This window comes from Penicillium concentricum (genome assembly GCF_028827145.1).
Source record: "Penicillium concentricum strain IBT 3081 chromosome Unknown utg000003l_segment0_segment0, whole genome shotgun sequence".
Taxonomy (NCBI): Eukaryota; Fungi; Ascomycota; class Eurotiomycetes; order Eurotiales; family Aspergillaceae; genus Penicillium; species Penicillium concentricum.
The window spans coordinates 1,911,052-1,932,354 of record NW_026622756.1 but is presented as its reverse complement, the minus strand read 5'-3'; the positions used below and the strand labels follow the sequence as shown (position 1 = coordinate 1,932,354).

At 49.1% G+C, this 21,303-nt stretch overlaps 8 protein-coding genes across 8 annotated transcripts; 6 read left to right on the top strand and 2 right to left on the bottom strand.

The window, feature by feature from the left end:
- Positions 1 to 167: 167 nt before the first annotated feature.
- Positions 168 to 1,886, top strand: N7517_008562 (coatomer subunit delta; the record flags this gene model as incomplete). The annotated part of the gene is made up of 4 exons (XM_056726292.1): positions 168 to 170; positions 227 to 670; positions 724 to 920; positions 983 to 1,886. 4 exons carry the CDS (start codon positions 168 to 170, stop codon positions 1,884 to 1,886), a joined length of 1,548 nt encoding a protein of 515 aa, XP_056577143.1.
- A 1,348-nt stretch (positions 1,887 to 3,234) lies between these two features.
- On the top strand, positions 3,235 to 6,215 carry N7517_008561 (CeGAL family transcription factor; the record flags this gene model as incomplete). Its single annotated transcript, XM_056726291.1, has 5 exons — positions 3,235 to 3,330; positions 3,387 to 3,643; positions 3,712 to 3,823; positions 3,874 to 4,649; positions 4,712 to 6,215. The coding sequence occupies 5 exons, from the start codon at positions 3,235 to 3,237 to the stop codon at positions 6,213 to 6,215; spliced, it is 2,745 nt and encodes a 914-aa protein (XP_056577142.1).
- A 1,105-nt stretch (positions 6,216 to 7,320) lies between these two features.
- N7517_008560 (uncharacterized protein) lies at positions 7,321 to 8,923 on the bottom strand (the record flags this gene model as incomplete). Its single annotated transcript, XM_056726290.1, has 3 exons — positions 7,321 to 7,700; positions 7,748 to 8,083; positions 8,143 to 8,923. The coding sequence occupies 3 exons, from the start codon at positions 8,921 to 8,923 to the stop codon at positions 7,321 to 7,323; spliced, it is 1,497 nt and encodes a 498-aa protein (XP_056577141.1).
- Positions 8,924 to 9,608: 685 nt separating this feature from the next.
- On the bottom strand, positions 9,609 to 10,859 carry N7517_008559 (uncharacterized protein; the record flags this gene model as incomplete). The annotated part of the gene is made up of 1 exon (XM_056726289.1): positions 9,609 to 10,859. One exon carries the CDS (start codon positions 10,857 to 10,859, stop codon positions 9,609 to 9,611), a length of 1,251 nt encoding a protein of 416 aa, XP_056577140.1.
- Positions 10,860 to 12,741: 1,882 nt separating this feature from the next.
- On the top strand, positions 12,742 to 13,932 carry N7517_008558 (fatty acid alpha-hydroxylase; the record flags this gene model as incomplete). Its single annotated transcript, XM_056726288.1, has 2 exons — positions 12,742 to 13,724; positions 13,779 to 13,932. The coding sequence occupies 2 exons, from the start codon at positions 12,742 to 12,744 to the stop codon at positions 13,930 to 13,932; spliced, it is 1,137 nt and encodes a 378-aa protein (XP_056577139.1).
- Positions 13,933 to 14,867: 935 nt separating this feature from the next.
- N7517_008557 (putative RNA splicing factor (Pad-1)) lies at positions 14,868 to 16,697 on the top strand (the record flags this gene model as incomplete). Its single annotated transcript, XM_056726287.1, has 4 exons — positions 14,868 to 15,490; positions 15,542 to 15,850; positions 15,910 to 16,386; positions 16,439 to 16,697. 4 exons carry the CDS (start codon positions 14,868 to 14,870, stop codon positions 16,695 to 16,697), a joined length of 1,668 nt encoding a protein of 555 aa, XP_056577138.1.
- Positions 16,698 to 17,368: 671 nt separating this feature from the next.
- On the top strand, positions 17,369 to 19,087 carry ptcA (type 2C protein phosphatase PTC6; the record flags this gene model as incomplete). Its single annotated transcript, XM_056726286.1, has 2 exons — positions 17,369 to 17,429; positions 17,481 to 19,087. 2 exons carry the CDS (start codon positions 17,369 to 17,371, stop codon positions 19,085 to 19,087), a joined length of 1,668 nt encoding a protein of 555 aa, XP_056577137.1.
- A 653-nt stretch (positions 19,088 to 19,740) lies between these two features.
- N7517_008555 (CDP-diacylglycerol--inositol 3-phosphatidyltransferase) lies at positions 19,741 to 20,804 on the top strand (the record flags this gene model as incomplete). The annotated part of the gene is made up of 3 exons (XM_056726285.1): positions 19,741 to 19,924; positions 19,995 to 20,371; positions 20,436 to 20,804. 3 exons carry the CDS (start codon positions 19,741 to 19,743, stop codon positions 20,802 to 20,804), a joined length of 930 nt encoding a protein of 309 aa, XP_056577136.1.
- Positions 20,805 to 21,303: the final 499 nt, after the last annotated feature.

Here is a 21,303-nt window from a genome sequence, read left to right as displayed (position 1 = left end):
CGGGCCAACCGCCGAAGTGAACAGAGTAGCTCCCTACCGCTTCCAACCATCAACACCAGGGCATACGCTTCTAGTCAACACTACACTTCTCTAACCTTTTCTATACTCTGTTCCTTGATCACTCTTTTATTGCCATCTGTGTGCACCTTTTGTGCTGATTTCCCACCATGGTTAGCCTCTGTTCAATCCAATTCGCGGGGGAATTACACTAATTAACACACAACAGGTCGTTCTCGCAGCGTCGATATGCACCCGTGGAGGTAAAGCGGTCCTCTCGCGCCAGTTTCGGGAGATCTCTCGGTCCCGAATTGAAGCCCTTCTTGCCTCCTTCCCTAAGCTAGCGGACTCCGGAACCCAGCATACCACCGTTGAGCAAGACAACGTGCGCTTCGTGTACCAGCCATTGGACGAGATGTACATTGTGCTGATCACCAACCGGCAATCGAACATTCTGCAAGACATCGACAGTCTCCATCTCTTTGCGCAAGTCACCACCAGCATCTGCAAGAGCCTAGACGAGCGGGAGATTCTTCGCAATGCCTTTGAGCTCCTGAGTGCCTTCGATGAATTGGTGACTATGGGATACCGGGAGAATCTTTCTCTCTCTCAGATCAAGACTTTCCTGGAAATGGAGAGTCATGAAGAGAGAATCCAGGAGATCATTGAGCGGGTATGTTTTGAACCCCCCGGCGAGGTTAGTTCTCGGCTGACATACATTAATAGAACAAAGAGCTGGAGGCCACCGAGGAGCGCAAAAGGAAGGCGAAGCAGCTGGAAATGCAACGCAAAGAGGTTGCTCGCACAGGTCGTGCCGCAGCCGCAAGAACTCCGTCCTACCCCGTCTACACACCCCCAGCGCGCCCCTCTGTGCCTGACACTTATGATTCCTACGAGGCCGAGAAGAAACAGTCCTTTGCCAAGTACGTTGGGAAGATTTCTGGTTTAGCCGTTGCGAGACTCTTACTGACTGCGTGATAACTAGGCCCATTCCCACTCGCGGCAAGGGCATGCAGCTGGGCAAGAAATCAAAGGCAACGGATATCTACGAGAAGGTCCGGGGTGATATGGGCCCAGAAATCGAAGAGGAGAGTCCACTGGTGGCTCCACAAGCCTCGGCTCCGGTGCACGACATTCCCTCAGCCCGCGAGTCTCTCAGTGCGGACCGGGAACCCATTCAACTCACAATCGCCGAGACCATCTCAGCCACGCTTACTCGGGAGGGAGCCTTGAAGTCTTTCGAGGTTAAGGGTGATATGCAGCTCCGTATCACCGATCCCGCACTCACTAAACTCCGACTCGACTGCCAGGCTGTTCCCACACATGGCGCACAGTTCCGCACCCACCCTAATGTCGACAAAGCCCTCTTCACCAACTCTTCCGTGATCCAACTGAAGGACACTACTAAGCGCTTCCCCGCCAATAACTCCATCGGCGTGCTCCGGTGGCGTGTTGCCAGCTCGGCTGACAATGCTGATATTCTCCCCATCACATTCACCGTTTGGGTAAACAAGGGTTCTGACTCCACCACCGTGACCGTGGAGTATGAGCTCACCGGCGGTGACAGTCTCCGCGATGTGGTTGTTACTATTCCATATGGCACAACAGAGCCTGCTGTATCTAGCTTTGATGCGGTCTACGAGGTCTCCGGTGACAGTCTGGACTGGAACCTGGGTACTGTTGATGAGTCGAACGCCTCTGGTAGCTTTGAGTTCGAGGCGATTGATGCTGATGAGAACGAGTTCTTCCCGATGAGTGTCCGCTTCACAAAGACCAAGCCTTTCGTGGATGTCGACATCAACAGTGTTTCCCTCCTGGAGATGGAGGGTGAGGAGGTTGCGTTCTCGAAGGATATTCGAAGTGTTGCGGAGAACTTCCTCATTGAGTAAAAATGGGCTTGGACTACTGTATAGAGTTCCTAATGATGTTCGGATTGTGGTGTTCTTTAATTACCAAGATCGTGTTAAGCCAACTTATTTGATTCTTTTTTTACTTCTTCATCCTTATACAGTAGTATAACCTCGAAACATCCAAGTTATCGGTGTTGGAGCCTGACAAACAAGGCCATTAAGCCCACTATAAGGTTAATCATCCGAACGTAATGGAACGTCAGGATTATGGGCTTCGTATCTCAAATTAACTCAAGACACCAAGACGGGAGAGGTTGGTGAGAATTGCCGTCAAGCTTTTCCCCCTTGGGGATTATCATCCTTTTTCCGAATGAGGTGGTCCTGGCCTGAATACCAACCAGGGACGAACCACTGCAAAGTTGGTGCCGCCACAGTCTAACGTCAGATTGACTTCGAAGTCCCGGGTCTGGGCCACTGGACACTCCAGAGCTATTTACTGCTGACTTGGTAAGGAAGTCTTCATATTCATTCTGCTGAAGGTGGCTGATTCGAGACTGCGGAAGTTCAGTGTTGCTCATGGGCTCCTTGAAACACACAATTCAGAGTTTCAAAAACAGCCCTAGGGCTGAAGGTGGGCTGGCTGCATCGAAGCTTACACCTGGGCATCCTCTTGTTGAATCCTATATCCACGACCCTTGGCCACTGCATCGGAGTCCAGAGCCAGCCGGTACCAACAACCGAAAGCTGAGCCCTGTCAAAATATGGATCACCGGGGGAGGTAACTTGATGGTTAGGCCAATACCTCAGGCTCTCTGGAGTAATAAAATGCAAGTCCACATAGGCTGTTTGGTTGATGGCAAATAGCGTGCTCAATAACCAAAAGAAGTTATTTTGCTTTGCTCATGAAAACGTTGAACTTTCGCCCCATGCCCTACAAGGAGACTGAGGCAAACCCGCAGCTATTCCTGATTTGGCCAACGAGTGGCCAATGGTGCGCGTTTACACATTACCCTAAACGAGCATTGGATGTCATCACGGAGTATCTAGCTTGACCAGCTCACGATTCCCAACGGTGCCCGAAACCCGAACCTCTTTTCCTTCATTCTTCCCCGATCTATCCTTCTCATGGGTCAAATCCTGGGGTGTTTTATAAAATCCAATGACCTCCTTCTTGTCTTACACCATTTAGACTATTTGACTTGACAGATGTCACGGCAATAAAACAATTGCTGATATTGTCATTTCAATATATATCGCAAGCTCTTTGGAACCTACGCATTGTCCAAACTCAATTTACTTAAAGTAAGTAAAGAATGAAGATGTAGTTACGAATCCCACTGACATTTAGTGAAAACAGCTTCAGTAACCATAATTTTTGTGGTTCACCATGAGTAATATTCCATTTCCCTCGTGGAATGATCAACAGAGCCTCTTCAAATTATCGTGTGCTGATGCAGACACGTGTAATCAGTTGTCCAGTGTGGTAAGTGTGAAATCATGATCACTCCAAGGAAGTGTTATCTGATAAAGCATCTATAGGGTAACCCAGTTCCTCATCTCCAACGAGGTGAATCCGAAGTGGGCACCAAGAAAATGGCTATCCCGCGACTAGCGGAAGGAACCGAGTCTGCCTTCACCTCTCCTGGTAGGTTTCATCGTCGACACGTTCGTCGAGCATGTGAGTCTTGCAGACAACGAAAGACGAAATGCACCGGAGACAAGTCCGGATGCCGCAATTGTCGAGAGGCTGGAATCATCTGCTGCTATACCGATGGCAAGAGGGAGAAGTCCAAACGGTATGCAGAGCCAATATAAAAGCACGCTGGCGTTATTGCAAGAGCTGACATCTACAATGAACGAAAAGACAGTTGGCAAGCTTGTCCGCAAAGGTGCAGGCATACGAAGATGTTATTAGCAAGCTGAGCAATCGGTTCGGCGTTTCTGATGAGCAACTCGTGAACATTGCTCTGGCAGCGGTATGAAGCTTGATCCACATCCGATAACTATGTTATCTAATACCAACCAGGAATCGGCCCCTGACTTGGCATTCAACCCAGAAACATGCCTTGCAGCAGCTGGAGAACGAAGAATCTCATGGCATGCGGGTTCTGAGCCACCGCCCTCCCGAGCATCATCCGTTAGTCCCCTGGAATCAGGCGACCAGACAGAAGAGGACTTCAACAGAGACGAAACTGCACGAGCAACGGGTTTCATTGGAAAAAGCTCTGAGATCACTTGGCTCCAAAGGCTTAGCAAAGAGGTCAACAGTGAATGTGAGGCCTGGCCTGCAACTATTCCCAACACAGATGACGATAACGGCCTGCCCTCTCCAACTCTGACGCCTCGCCCGGAGAATCCAAGCGAGCCATGGGTAGTGGCTTCCAACTATTACCTTGATGACCTGGACATTCCAACTGCAGATCAAAGTGATATGTATGGAGTTCCATTACGGGAGATGGCAGGCAAAATGCTCAATGCCTATCTGACATCGGTGCATCCTTCCTTCCCAATCATTGGCGTTTCAACCTTTGTCCCCCAATTCCAGGTCTTTTTCAGTCAACCCTCTCTCAAGCCAGGAAACAAGTGGCTCGCTATACTCAACTTGATCTTTGCCATTGCGGCTAAATATGGGCAATTGACGAACTTGGACTGGAATGAAGAAGATGATGACCATCAAATGTACTTCTCAAGGGCGCGGGCCTTGAGCTTGGAAGATCAGATTCTCCATCACCCTGACCTACAGCAGTTGCAAGTCGAGGGGCTTACTTCATTCTATCTGATTGCGTCGGGACATATCAATCGGTAAGTCGACATCCTGCAGCGCACATCTTACAATTATATACTCACGACATTTTTTCATGAAGGGCCTGGAAACTTTCCGGGAGTGCAGTTCGAGGAGCGCTAGCTCTTGGATTGCATTTGCGCAACGTGGGTGCGAGCATATCCGACACTTCCAAGGAGATACGCTATCGGGTGTGGTGGTCATTGTATACACTGGATCATTTACTTACCATCATGACTGGGCGTCCTTCATGTATCATCGACAGCTCTTGCACTACACCAATGCCTGTTCCTTTTGATGAGAGTGATTTCCAAAAAGACGAGGTGGCTCGGTTGATAGGCACAGCTGTACTCCGATCCAGTGGTTCCGAGCGGATTCCCGCCAACAACAACAACAACAACAACAACAACAACAACAATGCAGAGGACCTAGAATCGACGGCTGATTCTGATTCAAACGATTTGCCTGCTGAGGGGGAGACAAAATTGAGCCGAGCCGAGTATCTGAAGAGTCTTCCGCCTTGCACTTCACTTTACTTCCTGCAGTTGGCCTCCTTGACCAGCATCTCCAAGCGGATGACAGTGAAACTCTACAGCCCGGAAGCGTTACAGTCCCCGTGGGCGAGCACAGAGTTCACCATCAAGAGCTTGATGCTTGAAATTGATTCATGGTTCATGAATCTCCCTGCTGCATACGATTTCACCTCGACACAAACATCCCAATGCCCCATCAGTCAGCGAATGGGCCTCGCCTTTCTGTTCTACAGCACCAAAATCGGAATCACCCGGCCGTGCCTCTGTCGCTTGGACCAATCCCCTTCCGAAGAGGATAAGACTTACGAATTCTGCAACAAGACCGCGGCGGAATGTGTCGAGGCTGCATGCCACATGCTTACGCTATTCCCGGATGCCCCAGACGCAGTACTGCTATACCGCATGTCGCCCTGGTGGTGCATATTACATTATCTGATGCAGGCAGTTACTGTTCTCCTACTCGAGCTGGCATTCCGGGCCCAGCACGTCCCCGAGAAAGCGACGATGGTCTCCAAAGCTGCAAAGAAAGCACTGGACTGGCTATCGACGCTATCGAAAACCAACATGGCGTCAGAAAGAGCCTGGAAACTCTGTGACGGATTCCTCCGCCGCTTGGCACCACATATTGGAATCAACGTGAATGATTTCCCTACCACTGAAGAGTCCGACTCCCTCTTCGATGTCCCTGATACTGCAGACACCGATGCAGTGCCAGAAGAGCCAGCAGCGGATGATGTGGCGTTTGACCCATCCGCAACCATGCCTGCAGCAGTGGCGGTTGACGCTATCTCCGCCGAGCTGGACTCAATCGCCTGTTCCCCGATGGATCAAGCCAACACTACTCCTCTCGGTATGCAGGACCCCTACGGTCTCGAGGCACCTGATCTACTCGACCAGTTCATCAAGCAGGAGAAGGATCTCTCGGGTCGGAGCTCGTATGATGAATGCTTCCCCTATGACCCAGCCACCGGCCAGATCACGGGCTCTTTCTTCCCATCTGGTCCAAATATGGAACTTGATATGGGGTACTTCTGGGGTGATCCGGTGTGCTGAAGGTTGGCACCCATGTAGCTGGATGGGACAACATAAAAAGCAAATCAGAATGGACGCAGAGTCAAATTGGAAAATATCTCTGCATTTATCTGGATTCGAGTTCTTTTCTTCTGTCGCTTCATTTGCATGCCATCAAAAGAAAGAGAAAACTACACACCTGTCTTCATATAGACACTATAGAGAAAAGTGATTCTTGTTTCTCTGAACTTCTCGCACCATCTACAAGTCACAATTCGATACAGGAGTTTATTATCTTGTGATAGTTGGTTATACATTGTCTTGAGATTTTAATCATGTCTATTGGCATCTGATAATTCTATGTTCACTAATATATCTCACTACAATCACTACAATCCAAACCCATCTATCTATTGTCCACATATACTTGCATCCATAGAACCTCCAATATTAAGCTTCTCCCAGAACCAAATCATCCAGACCCATGTACTCCCAAAGTCTGGATGTCTAGAGCCAGCCGGAATCCACCCCTGGATATAAAATGCGAAGTCTAGACCGATCGAAGTGAATTCTTATCTTCTCATTCTCTTGGATCATTCTGTCGTATTTTCGGACTCGCCGCTAGGGGTACGACGGACCTTATCACGATGGTTCTTAAATCATAGTGACGTTGAGTACCTGTACGAATCAGAGTTGGAAATCAACTGAACTGGGCAACTAGGCATGTGCTCTCTTATTTCTATCTACTCCGTATCAACATAGGGAGTAGTCGCCACCGAAGAGTGTACTTCGCTGCGGCCATATATTGGTAATATATAAACCCGTCCAGAGCAGCTTTTCTCTCCTGAATTAGTGAAATGTAAGGCCCGGTTACAGATTATCTCCACTTGATGACCGGTTCCAGTGTACGGTGATAGTTCAGGGTTGACTCGCTTATGATCAGGACACAATCTAAAACCGCAATTAACTTCTAGAGTTTGGGAATGACAAGCTCCATTTCTCAAAAAGTGTCGAAGTCATAATATAGTAGGTTATATGATGGTGTTGTAAACCGGCCTAGGCTCGTATAGAGGGCCACCCTGGAGCTACTAGAATACATGAATTGCGATATAGATAGTCTAATAATATATATCTAGTGGCTGAAACATCAGCCAGAGCCTGCTGCACTCCAATCCCTCCGTTTAGCAGTAAACAACAGCCGTGCCAGTTCTTCTTGTGGCGTGGAACGGGTGACTTGATTTTTCGACGGTGCTGAAGGGTAGTACACGGCCGTGACTCTCGCAAAAGAAATATCGACCGCGTGACTCTTCTGCACAAAGTCTGCCCACCGCGTCCATTTCGAGGGTCGATGTAGGTCTGGAACAGCGGTATCCGAGACTGCGGGGGTGATGCCAAGGAGACCACGGTCATCCCAGACGAATTTCTCAATGCACTCTAAAGCAGGCATAATTCGACGTCGCACACCACAGCCGGTGTGGGCTTCGTCAATTGCATAGTCAGGATACTGTTTGATAGAGGCGATGATAGCTGTAATATCAGATGGTGGGCCTGGGGGTGGTCGTTCCTGGATTCGCCAGCTGTGTGATCGTCATCGTTGGGAGCTGAGTCGAAATCCGGGTCTATCAATGTTGATCCTAGAAAGATCGTTTTGGCGCGCATTGAGAAAAATCGGACCATTTGGCCCAGTTGGAAGAGGTCGCATTGGCTGGCGTTGTTGAATCCGCCTCGACATTGGAAGTGACGGGATTGAAGAAGCGAATGTGCAGATGCGGTAAAGGCCGCGCCCAATGTTCTGCTTGCTGCGGGCTTTGTACTATCGGTTTCCTCCAGCCCTCCATAGACTCGAAGAAAATGAGCTTGTAGGTCGGTGATGGTGTTCAAAACATATTGACGTCGAGAGTATATTTCCTCTGCAGGAAGATGATTTAGCTAACTGGAACTAATTGGGATTGACTCTCCGCAAACCCACCTTCTAAACCATGTGGTAGATATCTCCAGCGCAAAGTCTCTTCCTCGGGGCTATCTAGCCCATTTATCCAGAATCTGGAGCCCAAAACTAGCAAGACATGGGTCATGATTCTAGTGAGTCTTGAATCATTGAGGAAGGACGATATAAAGATGATCTGTCGAATCCGATCTTCCTTCATTGACAACGAAGCTGCATTAAACCTGGCAAGAAGCGCAGGCTTTGTCTTGCCATATAAATATCCAATTCTATGCAGAATATCTTCGACAACACGAGGAGAATTCAATGAATCGGCAAGGTCGATCATTCTCGCAACAAGCGATGTAGACTGGGTCTTCAACTCATTTTCAAACAGGACTCTTTCAGTTTGTTCGAAAGAATCAAGGCATAGAATCTTCAAAAATAACTCGATAGCATCATCTCCGCACATGCTGGTAGATTGCACGCCGGGAAGCCTGACTGTTGGTAGCGCATGCTGTGGGGCTGAGTCTGATATTTGGGTTTCATTCCAGGCTTGCTTTTGGGCACTGAATTGTCTTCCCTCGGAAAACTTGGTCGGGTCCAGTAATGCTTGGAAATATGGACTGTGGGAGGTAAGACGCTCGCTTGCCACACGCCATTTGCGCCTGGTTGGTGACGATGAAGAGTCACCGGGAGCGATGTACTCGAGAATCAAGTCCCCATTTGCAGAGATGACTCTGATTGGTGATTCCTCATTATCCTCTTGGAGGTCATTTTGAGCAGAAAGCCCATTGTGATGGCCTGGGTTTTTGGCTGGGTTCATGTCGAGTTCCCCGAAGGTCTCTGTGATTATAATATGGCGTTAAACTGTGGCTGTGAAGGTAACACATTGGAAGTAAAATAATCACGGGAATTCTGTCCAAAATTTGTGTTATGTGCTGTCATAGTAACAGTCTCAAAAAGGTGTTCTTCATGAAGATGACGATTGTTGTTCGATGTCAATGAGGTTAACTGTTTGGTGATCAAACCCTAATCCGATCCCATGATCAGATTGGTAAAGATAAAAGACAGATTTTAATGTATAGAGACTCTGAGAAAAGATAGAGCAGGATAGCTATACAGCTGAAAGCACTTTCACCGTTGATATCCATGCCCACCTTGGCCCTGGGGCGATCCCACAGGATGACTAAGAATGGGCACGTGCCCCTTTAGCCTGATAGTTCAGGCACAAGTTTTCTTTTACACTGGAGGGGTGTCTAGATCGTTATGCCTCGGGGTTCTAGATAGAATTCGTGCACAAGTGAGGCTAGCCATTTATTTATTCATCAAATTCATTGGTATTTGTATAAGACACATTTGTTGGAAATACCGACACAAGCAAGTCTTCGAACTATTCACAAGAAGTAAGATACGATGGGCGTATAGCATACTCGATTCCAAAGCCAAGATGAGGCCACCAAAACTCGCGGCCAGCGAGTAAGCAGAATAACAAGCGCTATTGTGCGACATTATACAACAATAACCACAGGAACATGTATGAGATTGGGGCCCACCGGTTGCTTTCGAGGACCGCTAGCTTCTTGCTCTTGTCGGTTCTTTTCTCGAAGGGCTACCGCTTGCCCGACGGCATGGAATAGGTATTGCGCAGTGTATGGGGTTTCAGAGTCGGATTCGGATGGTGCACTTCCATCGGGCTTGACAGTAGGATCAAACTCAAAGCCAAGGCCAAGACTAGGTGGTACAAGAGAGAATACAGCGAGTGATTTTCGGTGTTCGTTGACGTAAGGCAAGGTAGCGAGCTTGTCAGCGCTGATGCCTAATTGGGGATTTCCGGCGCCGTCGAATAATGCCAAATCACAAATATCATTTCCTCGGTGATTCACGAAAAAGGGATCGCTCGTTGCGAATCCGGTGACAAAGTCGGGGTTGGCACATGCGGCGACTATCGTACTTTGGCGGAATTCGGAGGTAAACGCGTATTCAGTGGTGCTGGGTAGACAGAGTGCAACGCTGCGGGCGAGTAGCGGGGGGATTGGGACACCGTTATCTGCTTGAAGGTGTGCGTGCGGAATCACAGACTCGGTCGTGACGGAGATGGTTGACGATTTCCGTAATACTGATCCCGTATTATTCGGACTGAATTCTTTCCAACCATTGCTTGTTTCCGTGTAGGGGATAACCATTTCCACTTCATCGCTCGACGAGTAATTATTTGTTTCGGCTGAGATCTCGGTTTGGATTATCTTTGCGGTTGTCGCGACTGCCTCGCGGGCTGCCAATCTCAAGGTTGGGATCAATATATCATTTTCTTGTTGTTCGATTGGAGCTGCGGGGGCCCAACAGCTGGCCAGATTGGACCATGTTGCCGTCCTCAATGGGCCACTGGTGTATGATTTCTTGATCAAGTCCGCCAACGCCTGTCTTGTTTCCAACGGCGTATCCGCTCTGCCAATGAAGTTTACCAGAGGGTTCAAAATCTTGCTTGCTTCCCATAGTAGAAATCTATGTTTCCTAGACAAATACTGAAGCTGTTCGATGGTATCGCTGGACCAATCGTCGATGGCATCGGCCGGAATTTGTAGTACGGCGATGTACGGGCCGATATCTGCGGCCAGCCGCAGGAGTGAAGCGGAGCCAGTATGATTGACGGAGGCATGGGCGACCACAGGCTGCCCATAAGGAAGGGTCTTTTTGGTAGCTATCAATGTCTGTAGGTAGGCCAGAATGGGGTTCTCGGGGGACCAGTCCGTAATCGACATTGTGGAAGGGGAAGTGAAGGAAGACATCATGTAAAGAGACAAAAAAAAAGATGAGAGTAGAGAAAGAGAATTTAGGAAGAGGGGCTGTAGTCTCCACTAATTGTGTCTAACCCCTGCTTCAATTTGAATTGACCATGCAGAAGATAAATACCGTAAGGAATCTTTCCGGCAATAGCCCCGCGTGCCGCGTAGACTAATTTCTTAGTGGGGACAAGAGCCGATTGTACGAATATAAAGTACAAAATACGTATGGAGTACGGAGTATGTGCTATTGTATGTACTTTGTGTACATGCTAAGGTGGCCTTTGGTAACAGATCTTTCTGGATCATCGGGGTTTCCACAGATTTGCTGTCAGATGTTATGGGGCTCGACTCCATTAATGGAGTCAATATGGGGTCTAACTGCGGGTTTTCGTATTTATATTAAACCGATCGACCGGGTGGCAAATCCAGAAACCAGTCTGATAAATGGGCCCCCAAATTCAGGGAGGATTGCTCAGAAACCCCGTCGAAGGAGCTTAGGCTGTTGGGCAATTTAACCTGATAAGTCTAGCCTGTTTGGGTGTAATCGACCTATCTATCCCTTGGCATAGCCTGTGATGACCACATATTGTATATTATTTGACCTCTATTCTTGTTCGGATACCATACCTAACAGGCAATCAAGTACATATGAACTAGATCATGACTGATACTAGATAGTATCCCTAACTGCAATTTTCCGTTTTCCCCTTAGATGCTGCTAATTCACTCACATGATCTTTAACATCCATGGAAGCTCGACTTTTAAGTACTCCAATAGCATTGAGTTTGTTCCCTTTGCCAAAAAAAAGATATCTTGCACTGAGACGGGCTTCCACAGTGTTTATGGCTATATCCCTTTATCAGGGTGCTGATGATTCTCTTGTGGTATGTTTCTTAGTTCCCATGAAGCTATATTAGGTGGCTTCTTGGTAATGAGTGCCCTCTAACTATCATTAGAAATCTAGATATCACATCTCTTTATTCTAGGTGTATCAAAATCTTTTTGAGATCTTTGAAATGCAACTGCTCTGAACAATATACGCAAGTTAATATGAAATGCCGATAGACATACTCTCAAACAAGCCCTTTGTCTTGTTTTGTTAAATAGTTATCGCTCCACTTATAGGCTTTGAATATAGAAAGAAAAGGCTTTCAATTTCCAATAGGGTTGAAGTGACCATTTAAGCTATTTCGATGACTATTGCTATCCACTTCACAAATATGATAGTCAGAATAATTCGGTTTCAGGTCTATATGAATTCTGATTTGCATCTTGGTATCCTTTGCTACATGGCGAAAGTTGATCTGATAAACAATTCCGTGTATTCAGATTATGGCTTCGTATCTTCTAATCGTTCTTTCCATGTTGCAACTACTTTTTATAACCATATCGAGACCTGGCTAGTAAGCTCGCCCTGACCACGGAAATAAAAGCAAGCTAAGCAGGAGAGAGATTACTAGAGAGTAGAGTATAATGGAGCTTAACGGCTTAGTAGCCGAGCTAAGCCCGGACCGCAATTCCCTCCCGAAGTCAGCGCCTAATGCTTAGAGAAGCCCCACCGATGTAAAATACAATGCATAACTATGTACATAACCTTGCATTTTCGCAAAAGAGTTACCTACATAAGATGGGAGTTAGCAGATAGGCTACATAGACTAAAGTCCGATGGTGGATCCAGTTTTTAGGTGGCTTGATCCAATCGTAAGTCAACGATTTCGAAAAATTTCCAAGGCTCCCGGAGCGGGCGGATCCCTGGTTTTTTTGGTGTCACGCCACGCCTCTCCCCTTATTTCTTATTATTGCCTCGCCGGATTTTCCTTCATACATCCTTCCCTATTTTTTTAAAAATCCGCCAATATGCCTGGGAGAGTAATGCCGACGTTTACCTCCGCCGAGGTTCAATCTCACAATACCGCCAAATCATGTTACCTCACCTTGGGGGCTAATGTTTACGATATCACCGATTTCATCGACGCGCACCCCGGTGGCGGTGATCTCATCTTGGAGTATGCCGGCAAGGATGTGAAAGATATCCTGAAGGATGAGATTTCCCACGAACACAGTGATGCTGCCTATGAAATCTTGGACGAGTGCCACATTGGTTTTGTCTCCGATGTTCCGACCTCTGCCAAAACCACGACAACCACAACCATCACCGAAACCGTGACTGAAACCGAGTCTGGTCCCGTTTACGCAACCACCGGAATGTCGCGTGAGGAGGATCTGTCGATGGACACAGACTACACCCAGGACTACAAGACCCACAAGTTCCTAGACTTGAACAAGCCGCTTCTGATGCAGCTGTGGTTCAGCGGCTTCTCTAAGGAGTTCTACTTGGAGCAGATTCATCGGCCTCGTCACTACCGGGGAGGAGAGTCCGCTCCTCTCTTTGGCAATTTCCTCGAACCTCTCAGCAAAACCGCGTGGTACATTGTGCCAACTATCTGGTTGCCATTGGTTGGTTATGGAATTACGGTCGGAGCTGTCGGGCTGGGGAGCTCCACTGCGGCTGCCTCCTACTTCTTTGGCGGCCTGACTCTCTGGACTCTGATCGAGTATCTGCTGCACCGATTCATATTTCACATTGACCACTGGCTTCCGGACAACCGTGTCGGTCTGACCCTACACTTCCTGCTCCACGGTATCCACCACTATCTCCCGATGGACAAGTATCGTCTTGTTATGCCACCGACACTATTTGTGATCCTAGCTGCACCTTTCTGGAAGCTGGCACACGCAGTCTTCTTTTACAACTGGTACGCGGCTACATCGGTATTCTGTGGCGGCATCTTCGGGTATATCTGCTATGATCTCACCCATTACTTCTTGCACCATCGAAAGTAAGTTGAAACTTTTAACTCTGATACAATGAATCCACGCTAATTTCAATCTAGTCTCCCTTCTTACTACAAGGAGCTCAAGAGATACCACCTCCAGCACCATTTCGCCGATTTCGAGAATGGCTTTGGTGTGACCAGTCCATTCTGGGATCGGGTCTTCGGCACCGAGTTGGTGTCCCCAGCCGCAAAGGGCACCAAGGCTCAGTGAACCCACCCCAAGCATTAATATAGGGCTGTCACTAGTCCTCAAGTCACGACTTAACGCCGAGTACGATCGAGTCACTACTCTTCGGTACTCTTCAAGTACATTGGCTACTGGAGTTTCTGGTTGGTCTCAGGGGTCTACTTCTTGTACAATACACACTTCGTCATGTCATCTCTTGTGATGGTGCTAGATGCAAGGCGGAGTTGATACCTTTCTTTTTTACACATCACTTATCAGTGTATATGAACGTTAATTATAATGCAAGAAAATAATATCTTTATCTCCATGGTATCCTATGCCTGCTAGATGCAAATGTTCTCACAGTTACTTGGGTGAATTTTTACCTACTCCTTCATAGGCTTACATACAAGTGGCCACTTGTCGCCATTAGTGTGCAGATGAGCTAAAAGAAACAGCAATTCTCTAGAGCACCTGACAGATAGCAGGAAAGGCAGAGAAAATCGAGGACAAGCTTTCCCAAATTATTTAAAATATGCCAATCTAGCCGTAGAAAAGTATCCATAGGTGTATCAATTATTAAGGTTGCCAGTTGGCTTACGGGATGTTGCCTCAGGCCGGAATCTCGACGCCTTGGATTTGAGGCGAAGAAAATCTCATCCGGCCCGCACGTGACTTCGTCGCGCTCACCGCCCCGAGCCTCTTGGGCCTTGCGACCAACCAAATTATTTAAATACTATACCAACACTCCAGTGCCTCAACAACTCCATCGAGAATTTGCCGCGTTCGTGGCTTTGCAAGAAAGAGCGTTACGCGCGTAAAGGTGCCGGAAATCAACGGAACATTCCGCTGATTCATCGCATCATAAGGGTTCGAAAGCCAACTCTGCGTCTCCTGTCGCCATCTGACCCCTACAAAGTGACAATATCCCTACCCCGATCATTATTTCTACCCCGATCAACGACAGGCTACCTCCCAAAATGTCTGGACTTGATGTAGAGGCTCTCCTCGAGTCTACTGCGGCCGCCCCCGCCGAGGCCCCAACCACTTCGGAAGCCCGTGACGACCAATCTCGCGCGGACACCAGCGAGCGCCATGATCGTTCCCGCGACCGACGCCGTCGCCGCGACCACAGCCGTGATCGCCGCCCCGATCGAGACTTGGAAGGCGATGAAGTCATGAAGAGCGACACTATCAGTGCTAACGGAAGCCTTAGAAGCCGAAAGAGGAGCAAGAGTCGCGAATCTGAGCGGCGCCGTCCTCGCCGTGACCGTGACGACTACCGCTCCAGCGGTGACTTCTATCGTGGTGGAGGTCGCGCTCGTTCCCGCTCCCGTTCTCCTTATGACGATCGCCACTACCGGCCCAATCGCCGCCAGCGTGAGGAAGAAAGACGCCCCCGCCGTGACAATGATGCTCGTCGTGGATCTTCTAGCCGCAAGTCTCCAGAACTTAACGAGGATGAACGTGACAGGCGCACTATCTTTGTGCAGCAGCTTGCTGCTCGTCTGAGAATCAAAGATCTTTTTAACTTCTTTGAAAAGGCCGGCCCCGTTAAGGATGCTCAAATCGTCAAGGATCGCGTTAGCGGACGCTCCAAAGGGTATGTTTTCCCATGGTTACTTCATACAAGTACTTGCTAATATCTGTATAGTGTCGGTTACGTCGAGTTTAAAAACGAGGAGTCCGTCACCGCCGCCATCCGACTCACCGGCCAAATGCTCTTAGGAATCCCCATCATTGCGCAACTGACTGAAGCGGAAAAGAACCGCCAAGCTCGCAACCCCGAAGCTACTGCAGGCAATCAACACACTGCACCATTTCACAGACTCTATGTTGGTAATGTTCATTTCAGCATTACTGAAGACGATCTCACCAATGTCTTCGAACCATTCGGCGAGCTCGAATTTGTTCAGCTGCAAAAGGACGAAACCGGTAGAAGCAAAGGTTATGCTTTTGTTCAGTACGTTGTCCCTCCGCCACCTCTATATTCTTGGATTTTCCACTAACTGACTTAACCAGATTCGCCAACCCTGAACAAGCTCGGGACGCTTTGGAAAAGATGAACGGCTTTGAACTTGCTGGACGAGCTATTCGGGTTGGTCTCGGCAATGATAAGTTCAACCCCGAATCGAACGCCGCTCGCCCCTCAGGTGCTTCGTCCACAAACCAATCAAACTTCCAGGGATCCTCATTCTCCGGCCAGGGAGGTCGTGGCGTTCAAGCTGGAGGCTCCAACAACTTTGACCGTGCTGGCGGAAAATCCGAGAAAGGTGCCGGTGCTAGTGCACTCGACGACACGGATGTTGCTGGTGTGAACTTCAACAACTACTCTAGGGATGCGTTGATGCGCAAGCTTGCAAGAACAGATGACCCCCAGCCTTCTGTCGACGACCGTCAGAAGTTCCTCCGACCCAAGACCGAGACTAAGCCACTTCCCATCAATGTCAACATGGCTAGTCGCTGTGTTTTGCTTCGTAACATGTTTGACCCCGCCGAGTAAGTTTCCTTTGACTTTATCATGAGAGAATGAACGCTAACCAATTTACAGAGAGACCGGTGAAGCTTGGATCAAGGAACTCGAGGAGGACGTCCGCTCGGAGTGTGAGGAGAAATATGGCCACGTTGTTCACATTTCACTAGATGTCAGTTCCCAGGGAGATATCTACTTGAAGTTCGACCGCGTTCAAGGTGGTGAGAATGCCATCAAGGGCCTCAATGGCCGATACTTTGGCGGAAGACAGATTACCGCCCAACCCGTCGTGGACGCCGTGTACAGCAGTCTTTTCTCCCGGACTAAGGCTATCTAGATGCTCACCCCCGAGTACATTCAATTTCCGATATTCGATATCTAACCTGGCACATTCTTCGAAGGCAGATCCCCCTGGACGTCTTCCTTGGACTTATGGACGGCTCTGCTACCCGGTAGGTGCCACTCTTTCAGCGTTTGTTTTCTCTTGTTCGGCCACTCCCGTGTGCCATTTGTCTCTTCTTCCACTTCTGTGGGTAGAAGTGGACCTTGCTACCGATATGATCGTTTTTAGCAGCGTGATTTAGCATCTTGTTGCCCTGTTTGTTTAGTTCCAAGGTTGTCAATGGAGTAGCGTCAAATATTGAAATTTTCGCTTTGTTTGTAGTACATGTAGTCTTAAGTGGAGCTCAAGAAGAAAGATATCCACTTCTTTGTATAGACGTTTTTCGTTCACTCTTTCACAGTTTCGAAGATCTTCAAACTGGAATCGTGTGAAGACTTTGAGTCAAGCATCATCAACTGAGTATATAGCTTTAATCGGTAAATACATACTATATGCCCCCTTATACATGGAAGTGTGTACATAACTGCACTAAAAGAGCTATCCGGCGGAACGAATGTGCCGGTCCGAGTCTTCTTATCTACCGACGCTCGGGCCAGATGTGTTCTCCCCACAGTCCTTTCAACCCTCAATTCTTCCCTGCTACTTGACTGTACTTCGATGGGCCAATGACTCTCCTTTCAGCGAGGCGAGTAACAGGCCGAGTCTGGACCTCGGCCGACTGTTACAGTACGTGCAAGCTACCTGCTTATCTGCGATCCTTGACCTAACATAACCCAGGCTTCGCTCTCCTTCGTCGAGCGCGATGCTACAGTACCGAGTCTGTGCCGCCCGGCCAGTCGACAGTTAGGAAGCAGCCACAGTTTCGCGATTACTTTGTCACCCACCTGCCGTCATCCTCGCTTCACCCGGACCCCCGTGGTCCGTCCTCGTCATTTCATAAGCTACCTCGCTCCGCCTCTATACCTCACACCGGAGATACTCCACAATCGCCAGCTGCCTTCCAAGCTTTAATAAACCGTGAGACAACCGTCGTCCGGATTCCACTCCGCAACGCGAAGCACCATTTCGGTGCCGTCACTTCCCGCGGAACCCGCCCGTCGAATGAAGACACGTACCAAGCCGGCGTCATTGACATCCCCGCTTTTGCGAAGCGACCTCCAACTTCGCTAACGATTAGACGACCCAATAAACAAGACCCTTTGGCCCATCCCCGGGAGTCGCGCGGTGCGGAAACAGCTAGTGGAGACCCCCAAGTCTTCTATTTCGGTGTCTTTGATGGCCATGGCGGATCCGAGTGTAGTTCGTTCTTGAGGGACTACCTGCACGAGTATATCCAGAATGTGGCATTTGATATCGAACTACGGTCCAGCCTACGACCTGGTGCCGAAGTGCCACCTGCCACTAGCGAATTACCTGTGATGCAAGAGGGTGACCGACGCAGAATCGGAGACCTAGAGAAATACCTTGTGCAGACCTGGAGACGGGTAGTTGGTGGCTACTTCAAGAGATTCAAGCCACCGCATTTCGCCTACAATGGCGCTGAGTCCACCGATCCGAGTATTGAAAACCACATCTCCATCGAGGAAGTCATGGAGTATGCCTTCTTGCGTGCGGATCTAGACTTTGTCAACGCTCAAGCAGCGAAGCGCGACGAAGATCTAGTCCGAGCCGAGAGACCTCTGAACGACGATGAAATCTTCTACAGGCCTAGCATGACCCGATCTCCCCAGATCGGTGGAAGCGCCCGCTTCAAGGGCGGCAGCACGGGAAGTGTCGCTATGATCTCGACCCCGACGCCAACCCCCTTCTGGCACCCCATCGCCCCATCAAGCCTCCTGGTTGCCCACGTCGGCGATACGCGCATGCTCCTCTGCTCAACAGAAACCGGTGAAGCCATCCCCATCACATCAAACCACCACCCCTCCTCCCCGATCGAGGCAACCCGACTCCGACGGTATGCTACATCCTTTGTGACTGACTCCTTCGGCGAAGAACGCATGAGCGGGCTAGCCAACACGCGCGCTTTCGGCGACGTCCAGTCCAAGCGCATTGGAGTCTCTGCCGAGCCCGAACTTAAGCGTATAGAGATTGGCCCGGCCGAGTACTCCTTCTTAGTTATGGTATCCGACGGTATCAGCGGGACACTGCTTGACCAGGAGGTCGTTGATATCGTTAAAGAATCCAAGACCCCGGAACAGGGGGCGCGTGATGTGGTCAATTTCTCGACCGAGGTGACTAGGGAAGGTGACAATGCTACTTGTCTTGTTATTCGCCTTGGTGGTTGGGAACGTCGTCAAGAGGGCGGCGTTGGTAGTATGGGTACTAAGGAGTCTCGCGAGTGGCGTCGACAGGATGCCACTGATCCGCGCAGGTCACGGACGTGAATGGGTCTCTTTGTATATTTGGGAGTTATGACCTGTACATATTTTTTTCGACCTCTGAACTGGTCGTATATAATCAATGGTGTCTATAAGCACCAACGCGATACAAGACTATACAAGCTTCAAATGTTCCTGAGATTATAATCGCTCCTAAAGATATAATTACAATATTTTAAGGCTAGAAGTATAGAGATATAGAACAATTTTGGCATGTTTCAAGTCCTAAAAAAAAAAATGTCCCAAGTCCCATACGTTTCAAATATCTCACGATCATCTCCAGGTGGACCGCGTGGGGAAAGCTCACTGGAGTCTTCCAAGGTTCCGCGTAATCCGACATTCCACAATTTCTCTTTCTTCCTTTTTCCTTCTTTCATCCCTTCTTTTTTTTTATATTTTCATTTTAAGGGTTTCAAAGGGTTTCAAGTGTCAAACGTGCTTATCTCCTCTTATCGTTGAAATTTCTCCTTGTTCCCTGAACGTCTCCTATCCTTATCCCCGACGGAATTTCCTTATTCTTATCTCGCTGACACGGTGTGTTTTCTCTCCCGCGATCTCTGCTGCATCCGTACAACCCGAAGCTGACAGAGCCTAGACCGTTCGCTATCGTTACCTCCCTCCTTATACGAGAACACTTCGCCAGTCATATCCCTTTCACAATGAGCGCAAGAACACGACGACAAAAGGCTTCCCTCGCCGCTGAGGAGAGCGATTCAGCTGGCAATGGCTCCGTATCGACACCTTCAAAGCGCGCCTCCTCCAAGAAGAGGGCCAGATCCGCCGCACGGGAAGAGAGCAAGGAAGAGAAGGAGAACATCTTCCTTTTCATTCCGAATCTTATCGGTAGGATGCCCCGCTGATGTGGCTTGAAGCTTCAAGTTGCCATATGGTTCAACATCTAACACATTCCCAGGATATTCCCGAGTCTTTTTGACCTTCGCCTCCCTGTACTACATGCCCCTCCACCCCCGGACCTGCTCCTTCCTCTACACGGTGTCCTGTCTGCTGGACGGCCTGGACGGTTATGCAGCACGATACTTCCACCAATCCACCACCTTCGGTGCAGTGCTGGACATGGTGACCGACCGATGCACCACCGCGTGTCTCCTAGTCTTCCTGAGCTCCGCCTGGCCCCGGTGGGCCATCCTCTTCCAAGGTCTCATCAGCTTGGACCTGGCCAGTCACTACATGCACATGTACGCTACTCTGAGCATGGGCGGATCGGGCCAGAGCCATAAGAAGGTCGATCCTAACCGTAGCTGGATTATGTACCAGTACTACACCAGCAAGGTAAGAACCCCTCTACGGTGAACTGATTTTGCATCCCATAAGCTTATCCGCAATATTTTATTAGCTCGTTCTGTTCATTTGCTGCACCGCCAACGAAGCCTTCTTCATCGGCCTGTATCTCCTGTCTTTCTCCTCGCCGACCCTATCCCCCTCACTCCTCCAGCCTCTCTCCGACTCCCAGCTGTCCTCCGCCCAGCCCGGAAACCCCGCCCACCCCGAGCCAGCCAGCCTCTTCGCCAGCCCTTGGAGTGCCGGTGCCCTTGAGATGGCGCGTGCGAACAAGCTCGAGAGCACCTGGCCGTGGATCATCACCGGCATCTCGTTCCCCATCATGGCCTTCAAGCAGTTCGTCAACATCGTCCAGATGGTGAACGCCAGCAAGTGGCTCGCTGAGGGTGACCTCGCTGCCCGCCGATCCAACCGCAAGAAGTAAAGGGCTAGAACTACGGCGTGAAAGCTACACGGTAGCTAGCCGAAATATCCGATTTCTTCCTACTTGTCATGCATGTCTTTGGAGCTACGGTCTGTGTTTTCGGGATGCGCAAGCAGACAGCGCTAGAAGCTGTCCCTTCCTCCCTAGGGGAGTGGTTGATCTGGTAGTTGGATCCTATTCATACGCGTCTTGGACAGGAATGATGGCTTTTGGTGGCCAGGCATGGTCCGGATCTTGGGACCCTGTACAGTACACACGCGGGTTGTGTTTTTCTTTTTTCTTGCCATTTGTTCTCTCCTACTCTTCCCTTCGTTTTTCTTCCCCATTTACCTTTTTTCTCCTTCTCTTTCGGGCTCTGTGTCTACAGCCTGGTTCTTTGATTTGTCTTCTCTTTACTCATTGCCTCTGCCGGTCTTTCATCATTAACGCCGTTATACATCATTTAATGCATCGCTTTTGTATTTGACTCTACTTATGACTGGCTGGAGAACCTAGTCAA